This window comes from Paramisgurnus dabryanus, chromosome 6 (assembly GCF_030506205.2).
Source record: "Paramisgurnus dabryanus chromosome 6, PD_genome_1.1, whole genome shotgun sequence".
Lineage (NCBI taxonomy): Eukaryota > Metazoa > Chordata > Actinopteri > Cypriniformes > Cobitidae > Paramisgurnus > Paramisgurnus dabryanus.
Genome location: NC_133342.1, coordinates 13074582 through 13096579, shown reverse-complemented (window position 1 = coordinate 13096579; position 21998 = coordinate 13074582). Strand labels below are relative to the sequence as shown.

At 38.3% G+C, this 21998-nt stretch overlaps 1 protein-coding gene across 1 annotated transcript in view; it reads left to right on the top strand.

The window, feature by feature from the left end:
* Nucleotides 1–10111, top strand: part of epha4b (eph receptor A4b) — a 186350-nt gene extending 176239 nt beyond the window's left edge. Inside the window, exons 14-17 of the mRNA XM_065267044.1 lie at nucleotides 1109–1258; nucleotides 2038–2231; nucleotides 4947–5084; nucleotides 6989–10111. Coding sequence (XP_065123116.1) covers nucleotides 1109–1258; nucleotides 2038–2231; nucleotides 4947–5084; nucleotides 6989–7088 — 582 coding nt within the window. The 3' untranslated portion in view covers nucleotides 7089–10111. The remainder of the gene's footprint in view (nucleotides 1–1108; nucleotides 1259–2037; nucleotides 2232–4946; nucleotides 5085–6988) is intronic.
* The last annotated feature ends 11887 nt before the right edge of the window (nucleotides 10112–21998 follow it).

The following is a 21998-nucleotide window of genomic DNA, read 5'->3' as shown; positions in this document are numbered from 1 at the left end:
GGACCTGAAAATGTTAAATGGTGTGACCGCCAATTGTGCCAAAGAATGAGAAATATTAAATATTTTAGTAATCATCAAAAAAAAAAAAATTAAAATGGCATTTTATCAGTTATTTCTAAATGTAAATGTAATGCATTTTTGTAATATTTGCCCTGACACATGCTGAAAACAGCTTGTTTGTTTTTTATAATCTTTGACAAATGATGTAAAAATGTATGTAAAAAAAAATCATATTACACTTAACTAGATGATTATATTTTATTCCAAATTTGTTTATGAATATATTTGTATTTTCATTTAAAAAATAGTTACACCAATTGACACAGACCGGTTACACCACATTGACATTTTTGCAATTATTCCCCAAATATTCTTTCAAAATGAAATAAAACCAGAAATTTTGGACTTGGTCCTCAAAAAAGAGAATGTATGCAAGTAATCTGCAAATTTATTTTGAAACTTTAACCTTTTTACATTTAATTGAACCATACGGACACAAAATAATTCATGTCAGCTCATTGACCCAGATGCTTTTATCTAAAGCAACTTGCATTCAAACCTATAACCAGACCAGCTAAACCATTAAAACCAGCAAACAACCTTAGATCTTAGGTTTGTCAAAAATTAAACGTGATTAATTGCATACAAAATAAACGTTTGTTTTTGCATAATATATGTGTGTGCACTGTGTGTAATGATTTTGTATATAAATGCACATGCATTATGCATTTCAGAAATATATTATATATACATTTTTTATTTAAATATAATTTTTCTTAAATATATACATTTTTGTGTGTGTGTGCATGTGTGTGTGTGTGTGCGTGTGTGTGCGTGTGTGTGTGTGTGTGTGTGTGTGTGTGTGTGTGTGTGTGTGTGTGTGTGCGTGTGTGTGTGTGTGCGTGTGTGTGTGCGTGCGTGCGTGTGTGTGTGTGCGTTTGTATTAAAATATAAAACAAAAATATATTATTATTATGCAAACACAAACTTTTATTTTGTATGCGATTAAAGTTTTGACAGCCCTAGTGGATACGCCACGGAGTCTAGTACTAGCAGCAATTTTAATTATTGTTGTTTGTTGTTTATGTTTGTTTTTCTTTGTTTTTAGGGTGGAAAAATTCCTATTCGATGGACCTCCCCAGAGGCCATAGCGTACAGAAAGTTCACTTCAGCAAGTGACGTTTGGAGTTACGGCATTGTCATGTGGGAGGTTATCTCATATGGAGAGCGGCCTTACTGGGAGATGTCTAATCAAGACGTAAGTGTCCTTGAGAAAATGGAAACACATATGTTCTCATGTGAATTGTTTAAATTGAAATCTGTTCCACTAATATCTCATATCTCCACTAATATCATTTCCACTGAATCCTCTCGGGGGGCAAAGCCTCGCAGTCCCGAGCAGCGTGTCCTTGCAAATAATTGGTAAAATCTTTGTCTGTATGTATAGGAACTGCTCAGATGACAATGGTATTTAGGAGCCTCGTAAAACGAGAGCAGTCCAGCTGCCGCTGTCTTCAATTCAAGCCAGTAAAAACACTCTTTGGCCCTCATGGCAGTATTTTACTAATGGTTTCGTCTCCTTTATTCCCATCAGAGAAAATGTCGGAAAACTGTGAAGACCTTTAGGGCACCTCTGTAAATGATGAAGATTTAGAGCGTCTGTGCTCGTGCTGAAACAAAGAAATCAGTGTTAAAAAGCAAAGATTTCTGTCTGAAATAAAAATAGATCATTTGATTTAAAAACAGCAAGTGGCGGAGAACAGATGCTGTTTTACCCATACTGTTGAGTTGTAGTTATACAATGCAAGCGATTTGTTGTAGCATTAAGTTTTAGTGTGGTCTGCTCAGAGTTGAAATTTTTTTAACTTCAGGTGCTCAGAGCACTCCTGCAAAAAAAGTGTAAACTGGATTGTGGCACACATGAGGCGTGCGGCGCGAAAAACGCTCACTTCCCATGGAAAACCATTCAAAGGCTGCCACTGCCATAGACACATTCTGTGTGATTGGCCACTAAGGCATGTGTTTCTGTGTTTTTAGGTGATAAAGGCTATAGATGAGGGCTACCGGCTGCCCGCTCCGATGGACTGCCCCGTGGTTCTTCACCAGCTCATGCTGGACTGCTGGGAGAAGAGCAGAAGCGAACGGCCCAAATTCGGGCAGATCGTCAACACTCTTGACAAACTGATCCGTAACCCCAATAGCCTGAAAGAGCTGGCCAACAGCTCAGTCTGGTAAGCAATGCACAGTTAACCCTGGGTTCATGGACGACCATTTCAATCTTGGGTTAAGCATTTGAAGAGTTATGATGCCTGGCTCCAAAGCCCTTTTTTTGCATGGTACATTGTGAACAAGTTCATGTGTCAAAATTTACATAACTATTATCCACGCATTAAGCATGGCATTAGCTGGGCAAAAGGTCATAGGGAACATGCATACTGATAAAATGTATATCTCCTAATGCACTGCAAATCACTTTGGATAAAAGCGTCTACCAAATGCATAAATGAGTGTTATCCATACAGATTCACAAAATGGGCCACAAACGCAGTGTCTAGCACCAAGGACAGCGGCGGTTTAAACTACAGAATTGTCTCTTTTAAACTCACATATAAAACAAATCCCCTACAGCTCAAATAAAACCAGGGAAAATCCAACCTGCCGTTCGCTGTCTGTCCCATTAGCTCCCAAATCTTTCATTTAATGTGAAAACAACAAGCTGATAAAATAAACCTAGTGTTACTGATCCATTTCTCTGCAAACATCCATCTCACGGCTTTGTAAAAGCATAAAGACATTGTCGTAGAGATAACTTAAACTCCCATTGTAAAACGGATGCAAGATAAACCGCAGATTCCCCCCCTTTCACAGGCAGTTTATCTGGAAGGCTGGAAAGGATGAGACAGAGTTCAGATTACAGCTGTAAAGCCAGCAAGTCCGAGCCCTTCACGAGATATACGCTTCCACAGCCCCACCACAGTCTGTCCGATCACAACCCGAGCTGCCACTCATTCGACACAGGAGAAAGAGGGCGTTAAATACATCCCGCTTCTGGAGATTGAATTGACCCCTGGTTTTTACTCAAATGGTCCCGTCACTCACACCAATGTGAACCTGACTTACCCGTCACCAGATACAGAAAGGCAACACAAAGACTTAAACCAGAGCTGTTTCTTTCATTAAATACCTAGAGGACAGTTTTTTAGCCTGTTTATTACAGTCACCAACATTGTCTCAAAAAATTTTATGTATCAGGCACAATACACATTAATCATACATGAAAATGTAAAATGTTCCAGATTAAGCAAAGCTAAACCGATTCGCATTGTTTTAATAGTGCTATACAAATACATTTGTCATTGCCGGTCCCTAGGCAGGTTGATGTTGTTAATAAAATACCAGTCAAACAAAAAAAACACAACAAAAAGTCCTCCAAGCGAACAAAAGATATATTGGATGAACTACGGTGCACAAAAGACCATGGATCACAAACTTGGGTCCCTTGTGGATTCTTGTACCTGAAAACAACCTGAAAATGTCAGTGACATGGATAACAATGAAACTGTTTCAGTTTTTTTATTTTTACATTCTGACTTTTATTATTTGCAATGTTTCTAGTTGCATGGAGATGTTTGCCCAAAAGGCTTGCATACACTTGGGTTTTGCAGCGAGAGACAGTCTAATTTGTTAAATACCAATGAAATTACTAAAGTGACATTTGTGAAAATAGGCATTATAATTACTTACTAATAATTGTGTCATTAAAATTCTAAACATAAGAGTCTGATTAAATAAAAGCTAATTTGCAAATTTTGGAACCGTTAATGAAGGGTCTACTTTGCATTAGCAACATTGACAAACAAGTCATTCATAAGACGACAACTGATGGCACCTGTATTCATAGCAACTAGTTTCTAACTAATAAATAATTTGATTGTTATCATTAATATAATAATATATTGTGTGTCAGGCAGTCATTCATGCAATGGTTGCAATCCAAAATAGCATGATCAGGCACCAATCAGAGGCCGCATTTCTATGATGTCATCATGTAGACTTCTTACAAAGTATTTAAAAAATACAAAAATACAGAACACTTAACTCTTTCCCCGCCATTGACGAGATATCTCGTCTATTAAGAGAAAACGCTTCCCCGCCAATGACGAGATTTTCCGTCTTTCCGCAATACCGCTATTATCCACCAGGTGGCGCCCTTCCGCAACTTTTTAAAACCGGAAGTATTGCCCTATGGCAAGCTGCTGCATGTCCGTGTCTGTTTTAAAGATCGCTCTGAATAAGATCTCTATGAAAAATCCGTCATAAAAATGGAATTATCTCTGCTTTTTGCTCAAAATATGGTGTTTTTGCAAAAACCTACCCATATTCAAAAGCTGATTGCAAAAGAACCACTAAAGGGAGGATGAAACGTTTTTTTTTGTTTGAAAGCAGAGGGTCTGTTCTTTCATTTGGTATATTGTATGTTTATATATTTAAAGAAGAACATTTTCTGGAAGGCATTAAACTTTGGTGAAAATCATGAAAAACGCTGGCGCTGGCTGGCAACTTTTTTTAAAAATGCTGGCGGTGAAAGAGTTAAGTATTTTGATACGAAATACGAAGGCATTTTCATCAACCCTATCAAATATAAATAACAATATACTATTTTGTTTTTGAAATACATATAAAAAATCTGAAGCAAGCTATTTAAAAATAGACAAAGATGAGACATTTGTTGACATACAAAGTGCTTCTTTATTAAAGTTATGTAAAGCATAACTTCTGACATTGCTGAGGTCTCTTCTGAAATTAGAGGAGACACGTGCGAGATCATACTTTAGTTAAATCACATTAAGCCAATTTGCGATGCAAGACAAATCTTTTTCAGATATGAATCAATGCTTTAGCAATGAAACAAGGCACAGTTGATACAAATTGAATTTGCCTTGCAGGGAAGACCCCACCACCCCAGAATTCAGTGTGACTACAGTGGATGAATGGCTAGACGCCATTAATATGGGCCAGTACAAGGACAACTTTGCCACCACAGGCTACGTTTCCTTAGACTCTATACTGTACATCAGCGTAAGGTAAGATCTGCATTTCTCTGCAAATGTTTTAAGACAACATAACTAGGGCTGCAAAACTAAATCTTTTGCAGAATAAAAGTTTTCGCTTACATCATATATGAGTGTGTACTTTGTATAATAATTATGTATATAAACTAGTGCTGGGCAAAGATTAATCACTTTTTTTTGCATAATATATGAGTGTGTGCTGTGTGATTATTCTGTATATATAAATACACACACATTCATGTATGTATTTGAGAAACATTTACATTTATATTTTTATATATTCTATATGATATATAAATAAAAAAATATATAAATACAAATAAAACATTTCTCAAATGAATATATGTATGTGTGTGTGGTTAAATATACAGAATAATTACACATACATATATTATGCAAAAAAAAAAACTTTTTTGTATGCGATTAATCGCGATTAATCTTTGCCCAGCACTAGTTTATATATACAGAATTATTATACACAGTACACAGTCATATATGACTTATATATGATTGTATATACACACAAAAACATTTATTCTGCAAACTTGATTAGTATATATATATATATATATATATTACTTTTATTTTGCATGCGTTTAATCGCGATTAATCTTTACACAGCACTATGCAAGTATACATTTAAGAAATATTTGTGTGTAGACCCATTTTTATATTTATATATAATTTATATTATATAAAATTATAAATGCTTAATATATAAATAAAAAAAATTCTTAAAATTATACATGCATGTGTGTGTATTTACATATACATAATTATTACACACACACACACACACACACACACATGATGTAAACAAAAACGTTTATTCTGCAAACTTGATTAGTCGCGATTAATCGTTTTGCAGCCCTGTGTGTTATATATATATTACTTTTACTTTGTATGCGATTAATCGCGATTAATCTTTGCACAGCACTATGCAAGTATACATTTAAAAAAATATTTGTGTGTATAGACTGTTTCATCGGACGCACGTGATACACGTCTGGATCCGAACCTTACTTCCGTTTTTGTTTTTTTAATGGTTTGACTAGTTGCTAAACTGATCTCTTGAACAAATGCCTCGTCGAAAATAAGAAATGTTTTGGTTTCCTAGGTAATCTATGTGTTGTTTTTTTTTGCTTGTTATATAAATAAACTACGTTTAAAGAACGTTGTTGTTATTTATTCTTAGCGGAGTTTACCGGAAGTTACGTGCGGACCGCGACAGCCGCTTGTTTATGTTGTTACTGCTGAAACCGTCTATACCCATTTTTATATTTATATATAATTTATATTATATAAAATTATAAATGCTTAATATATAAATCAAAAAAATTCTTAAAATTATACATGCATGTGTGTGTATTTACATATACATAATTATTATACACACACATATGATGTAAACAAAAACTTTTATCCTGCAAACGATTAGTCACAATTAATTGCTTACGGCCCTAAACATAACATATTATTTATTAGAGATGCACCGATATATCTTCCAACAAATGTTATCGGTTGATAAAAGTAATTTTACACACTATCAGCCGAATGTTTTAAAACCGCCGATAGTCACGGCCGATACATCCTGTATACAATTAATGTTCTTTTTAGGCACATTTTACAGGAATGCTAAGGGGTTAATGGTTATTATAAATATGAATTCCATGAGATATATAAATTTTTTCAAAGTACCTAGACACAGTAGTACCTAAAAATACCCTTAAAAGATTTATGTGCTAAACAATGACATAGAAAAACCATCAGGCTTTGTTATATGGCATTGTGTAGCACATTTATTTTAAGAAGCGCATGATATTTAAAAGTGGCTGATATTTAGATGCCTTTGCGCAGTTTTTTTAATGGGTTTGTGTTTCATTTCTTAAAAAGTATTTTTACATTTTCTTCCTCAGTGAGTTAAGCAAGATGGGCGTGACTTTAGTCGGGCACCAGAAGAAGATTCTCTCCAGCGCCCAGAGTTTGCATGCGCAAGGGACCCACGTGCAGGTATAACAAGCCTTCTCCTTCGCCTGGGAGGGCAGAGACTGAGAGAGTAAACAACTGCTCCTGGAACAGTCCTTATCAGCCGCTTCACCATACAGATCCCACCCTGGATGTTTTCACAAACGAACCCTTGTCAGCACTCCGGCTTTCGTCCATGCACGCTCTCAGCAGGATCTACAATAGCTTGCCAAGGCCAAGCCATTTCAAATACCAAGTACAGTTAATGGGAAAAAATATATAAGTGCAACAAGAACAAAAGAGAAACAGTAAAACATTAGGAGAATTTTACGGCGTGTTAGTGCGGTGTACAGTCATTTTATAGTTTGAACATTTGCAGTCCATGTGTCCTATTTTGCATATTAGGGGTGGGGCTGTTATTCATGATACTGTATGTACAGGAGGAATGTTATGAACATTAGAACCATGTGAGCTTCCTTAATATCATCTGTAATCCACAGTAAAATAACAGATGTTTATAGTATATTTATTTTGTCATAATTGAGGCAGTGTGTTGAGGTTTCTCATCATGGTGATGTCCAGTCCAAAATGCAACAGGAGTCCGCGTTCCACCAGCAGAGGTAAAGCCAACAGAGACGTCTGGAGACATTTGCAGCTTCTTTCTGTCTGTGACTACGAAAGAGACGTCCGAGGCAAAGCCTGTGGACAGCTGCGTAGGCGAGCGAGGGATGACAAGATAAGAGCTTTTGAATTCTATTTAGCTGCTCTTCACTCGTCGTAGCGTTCGTTGTGTGTCGCTCTGGGAGATCAGGCATCGAGACAGATTTAAATTCGAAGCGGTTTGACTTCTCAAACGCACTTATAGATATATCTGAGAAAAACGAATAAAAGTAGACATTTAATTTTAATCCGTTCACTGAACAGCAGACACCAGACTTATTCATGCCAAATGTTGTATCACTGCAGTCCAGGACTGAAATATAACTTCACTGATTTGAAAAGTCATTTGAAGCGTTCGAGATGTTCATCGTGCACCACGTTCACATCGTCCTTACGTTTACACGTGTGTAACTATAGTGCGTGACAACCACAACATGAAAGTATGCTATTGTACCATAGTGTATAAAATGTACAGCGTTGATTTAAAAAAGACAACAAAAACGAAAAACAAAAACACTAGAATGTTTGTAATTAAGTAATTTTATTTAGTATAAAGATGAAAAGCAGACGATTGGGTGCTTTCACCGTCGTTTGCCGATGTGCGGTTATAACTGATCGTTGGAATGTAGCATGGATCTTAAACTTCATCTTTGATTGACAGGTGGCAGTGACTGCATTCGTTTGATTCAAGTGGTGCCGTTAGCTGCTTGACTTTAGATGCCTTATTAACTGTGCAGTTCTCTCTCTTTTTTCTCGTCCCCTTAGAAACAATATCATCATGAAGTATTATGTATATAGTATTTATCATTACGTCACTGAGAGCTCTATTAAAACCCAGCTCAGAATGTTTATCACCGTTTTAGTTCGATGCACGCCGCTCTAACAGAAATGGATGAGCCGGTGCACGCGGTATAGAGACACAGGTTCACGAATCTATTGGGCTGAACCGTTTTTCTCATACTTTACCGAGACTGATTTGCTGCACTGTATATTTTTGTACTAGTGAGGTTGTTCTGTAAAGTAGAGGTCTACCTGTTTTATTTAAATATATATGAGACATAAAAACAGGAAATGTTGGTATTGAGAGATAAATACAAGCTGTTCATCATTCAAACCATGAAGCCCTTATGTCTTTCAAATGTTGATTTTGTTTTTATATCATGATTTTGTTTTGCACTACATGAATAAATCGCTAGGCCCACTCGGAATCTGCCCATTTTTTCACATTTTTTTTTTTCAGAATACATGGTGTAATACAAACAAGTTGTATTAAACAGCAAAGAGTGCTACTCTTATTGTTAGATGAAATTAATTTATTTGAAATGCTTCAAGTAATAAGTTTAGAATTTTGGGAAATCTTTCCTGGCAGATTTCGTATGGGTTTACCTTACTTCAGTGCATGCAACTGCAGTCCCTTCTCTCAATGTGTGTTACTTTTTATGCCCTTAATGAAAATCATCAAAATCAACAAGATTTTTACACTCAATCATGTCTATAAATCAGTGGTTCTCAAACTGGGGGGGGCAGGCCCCCCTTGGCCCCCCAGTTTTATGACATTTTATAAAATACATCAGTTTATCAAATTCTATGTACTAAAACTTCAAGCTACCAATCAACCAACATCACTGCATTGTATAATTTATTGTTTTGTTTAATTCAAATTCTAAGTTTGAGATTTTTTTAAGTCATGAATTTTCTTTAGGGGGATTTGAAGGTATGCACCCTACATAAGGAGGGCGCATTCCAAAAAGTTTGAGAACCACTCCCATTAATCAACATTTTGCAAAACTGTTACCTCATAAACTGAGACATGGGTCATACAAAAACCATAATAGTAAATAAGAGGTTCACTGCTACTGCAGTTTCACTTTAATTCATTCATATTTTACTAAAACTACTACAATTATACATGTACATAAGTTTATGGTTCTGTTCTGAGATTGGCTAATGCTGTATAATTATTTGGCAACATTTTCTGTATACAAAAAGACGAAAATCCATTCAAAAATGCAATAAAAACCATGATGTTTACCATTAATACAAACAAAAAGCACCAATCTTTACAACTGCAACAACACGAACCCATGTCAAATTTCCAAATCAAGCTAATTAAAGAAATCAAATCTATATATAAACAGTATATTCTCACCAAATTAAACTAAGCAGATGGTTGTGTGACTAAACAGTGTTAGTGGCAGAATGCAGTGTGTTGTTAATATGATAGAAGTGATAGATGGAGTTGTCTTTTTCTGCCCTGGCTCTGTATTTGTGTTTGGACTGATCCTTTGTGAGATCTCTGTTCTTTTGTAAGCTACGTACCCATCTCTCTTCACACTGCAGGTTTCTATGAGCTCGCAAAAAAGGATGTATGCATTCATGTCGCTGTAATAAATGCTAATATTTTTAATTTCTCACCTGAAGCTTTGGCATCTTTTTTTTGTCTTTGAATGAACGCACGTACGGTCCTTTAGGTATTACACACAGTCTACACTCCCAAGCAATCGGTGCAATACAGTGCATAGTGATAAATCAAATAGTAACTGGGTCCTCATACTGGAGCAAGTATTTAGATTATTACCCTATCTAAAATGTCACTTAATTTCAATAATTTATTGACTTAAAGGTTTGTAACTTTTAGAAGGATCTTTTGACAGAAATGCAATTTAATACACATCATATATCATCATTGCTGTATAAAGACCTTACATAATGAAATGTATTGTTTTTATTATCTTAGAATGAACCTTTTTTTTATCTACGTACACCGTGTCTCCTTATATGGAAGTCGCTGTCATGTTTCTACAGTAGCCCTAAACGGACAAACTTTTCTACAGAACGCAATTTTTCCCTAAGTTTTCTAAGACAATCACATGTTTGTACTGTGGCAGCTATCAAAGCTTCTTATTGCATTTCGAAATTAAGGTTAGTTGCAATTCACAATCACTAGATGCTTCTAAAAAACCCAAATTACACATTTAAAGGAACACTCCACTTTTTAAAAAAATATGCTCATTTTCCAGCTCCCTAGACTTAGACATTTGATTTTTAGCGTTTTGGAATCCATTCAGCTGATCTCAGGATCTGGCGGTACCCATTTTAGCATAGCTTAGCATAATCCATTGAATCGGATTAGACCATTAGCATCGCGCTAAAAAAAATTCAATATTTTTCCTATTTAAAACTTGTCTCTTCTGTAGTTTACGTCATGTACTAAGACCGACAGAAAATTAAAAGTTGTGATTTTCAATGCATATATGGCTGGGAACTAAACTCGAATTCTGGCGTAATAATCAAGGACTTTGCTGCTGTAACATGGCTGCAGCAGGCGCAATGATTTTACGCAGCGCCTGAAAATAGTCCCCTGCTATTGAAAGTAACCAAGGGGACTATTTTCGGGCAGTGCGTAATATCACTACGCCTGCTGCAGCCATGTTACAGCAATAAAGTCCTTGATTATTACGCCAGAATGAGAGTATAGTTCCTAGCCATATCTGCCTAGAAGATCGCAACTTTTAATTTTCTGTCGGTCTTAGTACACAATGTAATAACAGAAGAGTCAAGTTTTAAATAGGAAAAATACTGAAACTCTTTGGTGATTTTTTGCGTGATGCTAATGGACTATTTAGATTCAATGAATTATGCTAAGCTATGCTAAAAGTGCTAGCGCCAGACCCAGAGATCAGCTGAATGTATTCCAAAACAGTAAAAATCAAATGTTTAACTCTAGGGGAGCTGGAAAATGGGCATATTTTCAAAAAAAGTGAAGTGTCCCTTTAACACGTGTCACATTTTTAAAAAATTCACACTTTTTTCCATATTTATGAAACATTCTTAATTTTACGTGTCTCTAAGATTTGTTAGGTCAAATAAAAGTGTCAGGTACAATATAAATGTCGCCATTGCATCCTAATGAGGCTGTGTGACAGCACTGCACTGTTTTTTATCAATCCGTTTATTTTTTTAACTTATTATCTGAAATGTTAAGCAAAACAGACCCTTTCTGACCCGCACGCTGTGCCGGAGAGGATGTCATATTCTCATGAGAGAGAAAAGAGGTCGGAGAAGGTCAGATTTTAAAAGCACTCCTGTCTCTCTTCTCACTCTATGTTATGGCCATTACAACCAATCCCCACTCTCTCTTTCTCTCTTTTGTCTTGCTGTGTGTTAGCGTCCGCACGCACACATCATATAAAGCACATAGTCATTTTTCAGCCATCATTAGAATGGCAGGCGGACGGATTTATGGGCGCCCCGCAGGTCAGCAATAATATAATCAGCGGGAAAAGACGATACGTACGAACATTATGAACGGTCTTTCAAACAAATATTATTGCGTTACAGAAGTTCAAACAGTACACAAATCATCTCTAACCGTGCGATTTCGCCGTCGCGGACTCTGATGTATTGTTTTGTCTCAGAACGGCTCTTCGTGCCGCAGTGCTTTGGCTAAGAATAGGAAAGACAATTTTCGTTGCAGCGACCGAAGTGGTTTTCCATTTAATGAGTATTATATGGGCTTTTGTGTTCCCATTACACAATGATAAAACATGGAGTGTTTAAAGAGGACAGAGTGGGAAGTTTTCTTGTTAAGCTGAGAAGGTATTATTAGTTTGTTTGTTTTCGGGATTCGGGGGGCTTTATGTATGTGTGTGCGGCAAACGCTCAGCGCCGTTTTTAAAGTGCGGGGCAGTAGGGCAAGGGTCAGTTTTCTAACGCTGTTGGTCTGGCTCTCCGGAGATCTGAGTGGATCTATAGCTCGGATGCAGGCTCTGGCTCCTGTGTTGTTTTAATGCCTTCTGCACTCACATTAAGAGACACCTAAGCCCCTGTCTGACAGCATGACTGAGAGGGGTAATTAGACTAAACACCCTTGAGATTTGCTACCGTGTGTGTGTGTGTGTTAGATGGAAAGTCTGCGAGACAGTGAGAGTATACAAGTAAATTTGTTTTGTTTGAGTGTTCCTGCATTCTTTCGCACTGAAAGCGAATTTGTAGGAGCGCTAGGAAGTTAAAGTGACTGGTTCGTTTCAGTCTTTATTTGACAACCCCATCCGTCATGTTTTGGCCTTTTTAGCCTTCTTCACCACACCATATAACCTTTTCAAATTATGTCGATATGCATTTCAGAACGAATCAATTTGTTGTACTGTGGCCGATTGTCTACATCTGCTAAGATATGGACGCGCTCGTAATTTCTGCTATGGTGAAATGACACATTAACACAGGGTGATCCATCACGGCGGCCTAAATGACAGCTGGTCATCATTTCGCCCTGCTTACTGGTGTCCATGGTGTCATATGATTACTTAATATGGCGAACATGACAAAGGGAGATTGAGTGGGATTGAATTTAGGTCACATGACTTGGCCTTTAGTTTGACGGTGCTGGCTGTCTGGGAACCGATCCGTTCCCACCGCGCTCTTTCCAGGATGCGTTTGACTTGGAGGCACTTAATGCATTAAGCTTGGTGACGGCAAAATCCAATAGCTAATCCGAAGCCAATCCAATCAAAAGTAAAATATGGGTAGGTAAATGTGTAAATAAATTTTAGTTACTTGATTGCTGCCTCTTTGTTATTACTCAGTGACTGCTTTTAATTTGTCACGTAATCCTGGTTGATTAGCGGTGACATTTAGCGTTAGCTCCCTTTGCGACCGGCCTTTACTTTCATTAAAGACAAACAAAACGTACAGAGCACAACAACAAGTGCCATCCGTGCACAACAATGAATCGCCTAAAGGTCACTCGTGCACCTCGTAGCGATTTCATCAATACTAAAATCCAGAGGAAACATGCTAACACGTTCCTCTTAGCTTAAAGCTAACTAATGCTACGTAGTCTGCGACCAGTGGACCTACACAGAAAATGTTGTTTGAACAGATTGTGTTAGTTATAGAAGTACAAATTACATGAGACATTACTATGTTGCTGCTTCTTTATAAACTGAAATTACGTTTGTCTGAAGAGATGCACAAAACTGCATGTTTTGTAATTCCCGTATTGAGACATTCAGGAAACTCGTGATTCCATTCACAAGTCCTCTGTGGAATATGATCCTATTGTTTGACTGGAAGCGTGTGGGTCATGGAAAGAGAGGCAGAAATTTAGCTCACAAAGGCGATCTTCACGTTTAACTAGATTAACCCAGCCGTCATTTTAATCCACTTCAGCATAGGCGTCCATAGGGACGGCTTACTTACAAACGGCACTGTCATGGATGTTTAAGGCATGTTCCGTTCAGACCCCGTGAATGATGTTTTTGAAGGTTGTACAGTTAGGCTGTTGTAAATAGATTTGTTCATTTGTTCAAATTGAAAATCCCCCTCGCTATGAAACAATGAGTGTTTCATTGATTTGCATTTTCAATAGCAGCTTTCCAGGGAACTATTGAACTGCGCCATAAAACGTTTTTTCATATCATGCCCCCCAAGCGACATCCTTGCAGTTAAATGATAGTGTAGCCTAGATAGTGTAAGCTTGCTAATAACTCACCATGCCAAGGTCATGTAAAAATGTACAACTTCAATGCACTACAAGTTGGTTTGGATAAAAGCGTCTGCCAAATGCATAAATATAAAAAGGTAATTCTTTAGCCATCATCTCTACCTTGAAAAAAAACTTTTAATCTTAGGTAGTTCGGGAAGACTATTCTTGTACAATATCAATTAAAACTGCCCTCACTGTTGAACCAATACGTAAAGTTTTAAAATAAAGCAAATCTGTAACCACACATCTAGTGAATTATATAATGTGCTTATCTTCAATACCACGTACAGTAAAAGTAATGATTTTATTTGACAGAAGAATTGTTTGTGATGATTATTTATCAAATATGTGTGCCTTATACTGCTTACACTGTTGTCAAAATGTGTACCCCGGCGATCACTGGGGCAGTACCCCTTAAAAAGGTCCTGACAATACCATCAGGTAGAGATACACTCACCTAAAGGATAATTAGGAACATCTGTTCAATTTCTCATTAATGCAATTATCTAATCAACCAATCACATGGCAGAATTCAATGCATTTAGGGGTGTGGTCCTGGTCAATACAATCTCCTTGAACTGAATGTCAGAAATGTTATTTAAGCAATTTTGAGTGTGGCATGGTTGTTGGTGCCAGACGGGCCGGTCTGAGTATTTCACAATCTGCTCAGTTACTGGGATTTTCATGCACATCCATTCCTAGGGTTTACAAAGAATGGTGTGAAAAGGGAAAAGGAGGAGAATGGGGCGACTGATTCAAGCTGATAGAAGAGCAACTTTGACTGAAATAACCCCTCGTTACAACCGAGGTATGCAGCAAAGCATTTGTGAAGCCACAACACGCACAACCTTGAGGCGGACGGACTACAACAGCAGAAGACCTCACCGGATAGCACTCATCTCCACTACAAATAGGAAAAAGAGGCTACAATTTGCACAAGCTCACCAAAATTGGACCGTTAAAGACCGGAAAAATGTTGCCTGGTCTGATGAGTCTCGATTTCTGTTGAGACATTCAGATGGTAGAGTCAGAATTTGGCGTAAACAGAATGAGAACATGGATCCATCATGCCTTGTTACCACTGTGCAGGCTGGTGGTGGTGGAGTAATGGTGTGGGGGTTGTTTTCTTCACACACTTTAGGCCCCTTAGTGACAATTGGGCATTGTTTAAATGCCACGTTCTACCTGAGCATTGTTTCTGACCATGTCCATCCCTTTATGACCACCATGTACCCATCCTCTGATGGCTACTTCCAGCAGGAATTGGTTTCTTGATCATGACAATGAGTTACTGTACTAAGATGGCCCCCACAGTCACCAGATCCCAACCCAATAGAGCTTTTTTGGGATTTGGTGGAAAGGGAGCTTCGTGCCCTGGATGTGCATTCCACAAATCTCCATCAACTGCAAGATGCTATCCTATCAATATGGGCCAACATTTCTAAAGAATGCTTTCAGCAACTTGTTGAATTAATGCCATGTAGAATTTACCCTCTAGGCGCCACGGTCGACTTTTGTCGACAAGATGCGTCACTGAATGTAACTGCCGATTTTGTCACATAGGGTGTCAAATTTCGTTCATCCGCCCCCTCCACTAGATGGCAGACATGTCATACTTAATACCTTAATACCATGCTTTTATACAAACTCTTAGAGCAAGAGCGCATTGAAATGCGCAACAGCATAGCTAGTGTGCAAGTGAGTCATTTTATCAGAGCGATAACCTCAGCGAGTTCTTTCAATACATGATCATATAATGGCATCAAAAAAGCTTACCTGCAATGAAGTGTTGGGTCTTATATTCGCTGACAATGATTCTGAAGGGGAATATCTGCTTTCAGAAGATGCTGGTGATTCATTTAGTGACCACGATTCAGACGCGCCCCTGCTTTGCAATCGTGCAGCTGGCAAAGTGAAACTGTAGCTATACACCAAGCACATGATGAATCCTTTGCCCGATGTCAGTGGTGGGAATGTTACACGGGGTCGGAGAATTCATCGGGTTAGCAAGCGTGTTACAGGTGTGGGGAATGAGGCTGGAGGTAATATGCGCGTCCAGTCTTTTTACTGTGCAAGCAATGTAGAGCGAGCTGCGTCTTCCCGAGCGGGCCCTGGGAGTCTGTCGGGCGAGCGGCCGACTTCCAGTGCTCCGTCCCGTGCACCTCATCACAATCACGGCGACAGTAAAGGCAATAGTCCCAGCTGTGCAAATTCTCTCCACTCGGGGCGCATGCGAGGCAGATCTGGCCATGCGGCTCGTAGCAGGAGCAGAGGCGGTGTTACACGGGGCAGAGGAGCCATTATGCATAACGTTAGTCTATCGACGCGCAGATCAGTTTGTTTACTACTTACTATTTACCTGAGCATTCAGTATTGTGCAATATAGCATACAGAAGGTTAGGGACATTTTGGGGGGAAAGAAGTGCTGCATTTTATCATTCAAACATGTGACTTTTCATGAAAATTCAAGATGGCTGCCACATATGACGTCATAATATGCAAATTTAATGGGACATTTTATTCCCCTCCATAAAGTGTGTCATCCTTAATATTTCTCTAATTTACATAAAGTCTCTATCTCTTATCACGTTTAAGATATAGCCTTTTGAAAGTAACATGTCAAAATTAAACGTTTTAGGAAAAAACCTCTGGCGCCTAAAGGGTTAAGGCAGTTCTGAAGGCGAAAGAGGGTCAACACAGTATTGGTATGGTGTTCCTAATAATCCTTTAGGTGAGTGTATGTATACATTTGGTACCAATGTGCATCTTTGATATGCTCATACAGTATGTATCTTTGAGGTACTAATAAGAACTCTTTAGGTGTGCAACTCAAAGCTGTGCGTTTTCAAAGGGGTTTATATTTTGACTATTTCTTCTGAGAGTGTATGAAACAAATAAGCTTCTTAAATGTATTACTGTTTATATTTTTATCTCAGATAAAGCCGAATTCCTTTATAGCTTGTGGTAGAGAATTGCGTTATAGACGCACAAGGTTATGTTTAATCCCCAGGGTATTCTTTGTAATGCACTGTAAGTCACATTGGATAAAAGCATCTGCCAAATGCATAAAATGTAAATGTACAATCTTAGAAAAAAGGTACAAAAGTTGTCACTGGGACGTAACCTTGTAATCACCTCTCAAATATGGGTGGGTTTCTTAAAAAACACAACATTTTTTGCAAAAAGCTGAGATGATTCAATTTTTTTGAAGGAGTTTTGATAGAGATCAGATTCAGATCAATCCTCAAAAACATAGTTCTTACTCTTTCAAAAAGGGTGTGGAAAAAGGTATTAAAGGTAAAAAAAAGGGTAATTTTAAGAAGCTTTGATTTAAAGGATTTTGGAGAACCAAAAATGGTTCTTCAATGGCATCACTACAACAAACCCTTTGATAGGTCTGTCGAAAAGTCACTTCAGGAAATGTATCAAAACAGCAGATGTAAATTAGAGGTTGTCTGAACAGCTTCCTGCTCAAAAACCATCCTGCCATATTTACAGAAAAATCAGCCAACAAGACCTCTTACTGCATCGATGGCAAGTATGTGGCCTTAACAAAAAAAAATCATAATTTTACATACTAATACTAATGAACTGTATACATAAATGCCAACTGCTTTTCAAGGCTCCTTTTAATTCCGAAGTCTTTAAAATGCACTCGACCTTGACTTATACATTAAAGGTGTATACATTAAAAATTGATCTTGATATTGTTGGAGTCGCTTTTGTTGCATGCCTTTCACTTTAATCAAATGCGCAGCTGCCTCTCGCTGTGCCTGTTTTCATTCCATTTTGTTTCCCCTGGAATTTTAATTTGTCTATCAAAGCATTTCCTGCTTCAAATTTTCATTAGCTATCAAAGTTCCTTATTCAATTTGAAGAGTGCGCACGGAGCTTTAAATTGCATTACATGCATGGCCCGCATCGCGCTCGCTTTGATCAGCGCCGCACGACGAGATGCGCGCTCAATACTGTTGACCCACGCAAGAAAGAATGTGCTCATATTCTGCCCTGCTAGGGGAACACAAAAGAAAATGGGGAACTATCAGCGTGTTGTGACTGCTGTCCTGCTTTCCAGTTGCACTGGCGAACTGCCAGAGTTCTCATTGTGATTTGCTCAATAACGTTTAGTTGACTTTCCCTTTTCAAAAGAGCATTATTTGGGGGTTTGTTGCATCGTACAGAATATTCCTCTCAGTGGAGGTCTGGATCATCTCTAAACCTCTGCAGTTGTGCTGCTTTGGTCTGCAGCTGGCACTGGTTTCTGGAAGAGTCACATCTCCCTGTTGCACTTGATTGCCAGGTGAAAAATGTGCACGGGTCCCGTCTCTTCGCAGCATGCTCCAGAAATATTGTGTCACATCTTGCAAATGTTAAATCACTGCCTGTCACATCTCGGTGCTGGAAAGGAGATATTTCGGGAAAGATTACGGTGGATGATGCTTTTGTGTGAGCTCAGGGAAATCTAGCTTTACTTGTCAATAGGCTTTTGGCCATGATAAACACTCCTCACACAGACACCATGCTGATCCTATTGTAAATGAGGCAGCGTTAAACTTTACTTAGCCAGATTTTTTACTGTCTGCATAAAGTCTGATGTTCATTGTGACTTATTTTTCAGACAGTAAAGGACCATCTGACCAACATTTTCTGATGTAGTATAGTGATCAACATTAGGTGGTGGCGATGGCGCAGTGGATAAGACACACGCCTTTGGTGTGAGAAACCCGGGTTCAAATCTACTGTGACACACCACTGTATCCCTGAGCAAGACACTTAACCCCTAGTTGCTTCAGAGGCGTGCAACCTTTGACATATATAGCAATTGTAAGTCGCTTTGGATAAAAGCATCAGCTAAATGAATAAATAAGTAAGGTCATTTGCATCACTGACATTTACGGGGTGTATATGTGACCCGTCACGGAAACCAGGGGCACAAGTCGGCAGCACAAGTTTCGAGAAAATGAGAATCAAAGTTTTTTTTTTTCAAAATTTGTGATTTTCGTTTTATTGCAGAATCTGTTAGTTGAGATCACGAAGAAGCCTCTCCATGTTTGAGATAGCAGTTTATGTATATTTAAAAGGGTACATTTTGGGGTTGAAATCGGCTTGTTTTTCCAGAGATTCTAGCGTGCAGCGGGGGTGTGTGTCATTGTCTGTGTGTATATTTACATACTGTATAAGCTTGTGTTTTTGCCTCCGCCCCCACAGGGAACAGCGTGACTACTGAATAAGGATAGTTCGCCCAAAACTGAAAATAATGTCATTAATGACTTACCCGTATGTCGTTTTAAACTCGGAAGACCTCCGTTCATCTTCGGAACACAGTTTAAGATGTTTTAACTTTAGATTTAGTCCGAGAGCTTTCTGTTTCCTCCATTGAAAATCTATGTACGGTTTCCATGTCCAGAAAGGTAATAAAAACATCATCAAAGTAGTCCATGTGACATCAGTGGGTCAGTGAGATTGTGGTGAAGCATCGACAATACAGTTTTGTCCAAAAATAGCAGAATTACGACTTTATTCAGCATTGTCTTCTCTTCCGGCTCGAGCGTGAAGTCACGTGACTTGTCGTGACGCGCTCCCCTGTTCCTCAGACATGTTTGCTTAGTTTTATTTATTTATTTCAAACTTATAGCGTGCGTCTCCCCAGACTGTAAATGAAGCTCGGGCGCTCAAAACAAAAGAAAGATAAAAGAAGCTGGGGCGGAACAAATAACAGTCAGCCGCATCGTACGTCAACCGCGTCACTGACTTTATGCATACATAGATCATATATAGACTACAGACAGGGTTCCCACACCTTAGTTAACTTCAAATTCAAGGACCTTTCAAGGACTTTCCAGGTCCAATACCCTCAAATTCAAGGACTAAATGTGGGTACACACTTCAAGTGAGAGCAAGTTTACATCGTGTTACCTTTTAAGATACATTGTTACAGTTCCCTTTCGAGGGAACTCGCGCTGCGTCACTTTGGGGACACCTCCAGGGGTAAGTGCGTCTGAATGTGTATATCAAATTCAACCAATGGTGAGGCTTAACGACAAAGACAGGGTAACGCGGGAGCCAGGAAGTATATCGCTATCTGAAATATTGCCAAAGACAGCGTTACAGGGACGCAGGAAGTATGCCAAGGGAGACGCAGCGTCTCGTTCCCTTCTCAGGGAACAACAGTTACATACGTAACCCAAGACGTTTTCATTTGTCAAACACAAGTATGCAAAAAAGCATTTTGGTATGAATCAGCATTCGCATACAGAAGATATAAGCATTTAAAGCAAACAGTTTAGCATGTGTGCTTAAAAAGACTAGAATTTTTATGATATTATCTTACAATACACAGGGAATAATATGGATTTTTTTCCAGAAAACTTATTTTATAAAATAGATTTAAGCACTTTCAATGACCTGTATCTATGTATGTATATTTTCAAAAACTTCCCAGGGCCTTGAACTTTCCCCCAGATTAACAAACTTGTAAGGATCTCAAGGACCCGTGAGAACACTACAGATATACTGGATTTGAAAATAAGATAAAGCACTTAGACCTTGAATTATCCCATTGTCTACTTTTTAACTCACTACTACACTCTTAAATGGCTGGGTTATTTTTTTTAACCCATAATGGGTAAATATTTGACAGTACACATCCTGGGTTAAAAATGACCTAATGTTGGGTTATTATGCAACCATGGGTTATAATAACCCAGCAGTTGGGTCAATTTAACCCACTGGTGTGTTCTGTCCAATATTTACCTAATGTGGCTTAAACTTAACCCAGCCATTTTTAGTACGCAATTATTTTACACCGACAAAGCCCATTTAAAGCTTCCTATTTGAGCATTTGCCACACGTCTACATTTAATATAATTTACTGGCGCTCAAAAAACTTCAAATGTGAACGGCCCCTTAGACTGGTTTTAGCTTATTTTTCAGCAGGGTTACTAACTGTGACCTAAAGTTTCAAAGTTTGATTTCAGGAAAGCATAAAAATTTGATTTCATGTTCCAAATCATTTCCTATAATTCATATCATTGAAAATGTTGAATTTGGCTCAGTGGAGAAGTTTCATCACATTTCTGTCTCCGAACGTGGGCTAAACCAGTAAGAAAGTCTCCCCATATCCAGCACCACCCTGCGGAGAGAGCCGCATCGATTACACTGACACCCTGAAACACTCGTCCATCTTGCACCACTGCCTGCAAAAGAATAAATGAATAAGCGATTGAAAGTGGAAAAGTAGTCCGGCAACCGTGATATTTCATAGAAAAACCACAGGAGTGTGAGATTGCAGCTGAGTTAAAGGTGGAGGAGAAGTGAGGAGAGGGCCTTTCTCGGCAGATGAGAAAACCAGTAAAACTGCAGGATGGAGAGAGAGACAGACAGAGAGATGTGAGCCGCATGGTTCTCTAGCTGTACTGTAAATGATGAGTGATTGGAGGAAAAGATGATCTGGTGCGTTGGCAGAGCAGAAGTGGAGAGATGAGTATACTCATCGATGGAGATGAAAGATGATGATGGAGGGCTGTCTTACACACCTCACAGCAGGGAAAATAACTGCACTGCTACATTAAACTCAATTCGGCGCTGATGATTTGTACTAATACACTAGAAAACAAACAACGTACCATCTATATTCCATTTTGACACTGGCAGTTACATGATGCTAGATCATGGGGATAAATACATGTGTGAAATGTTCAAAACAATAACAAACCTAAACGGATGCATGGTTCCCTCAAAATGAAAGGAGATTGTTTGTGAAAGACGGTAATTTTTAATCCTGATCTCATTGGAAATTGTAACTATTTAACAAG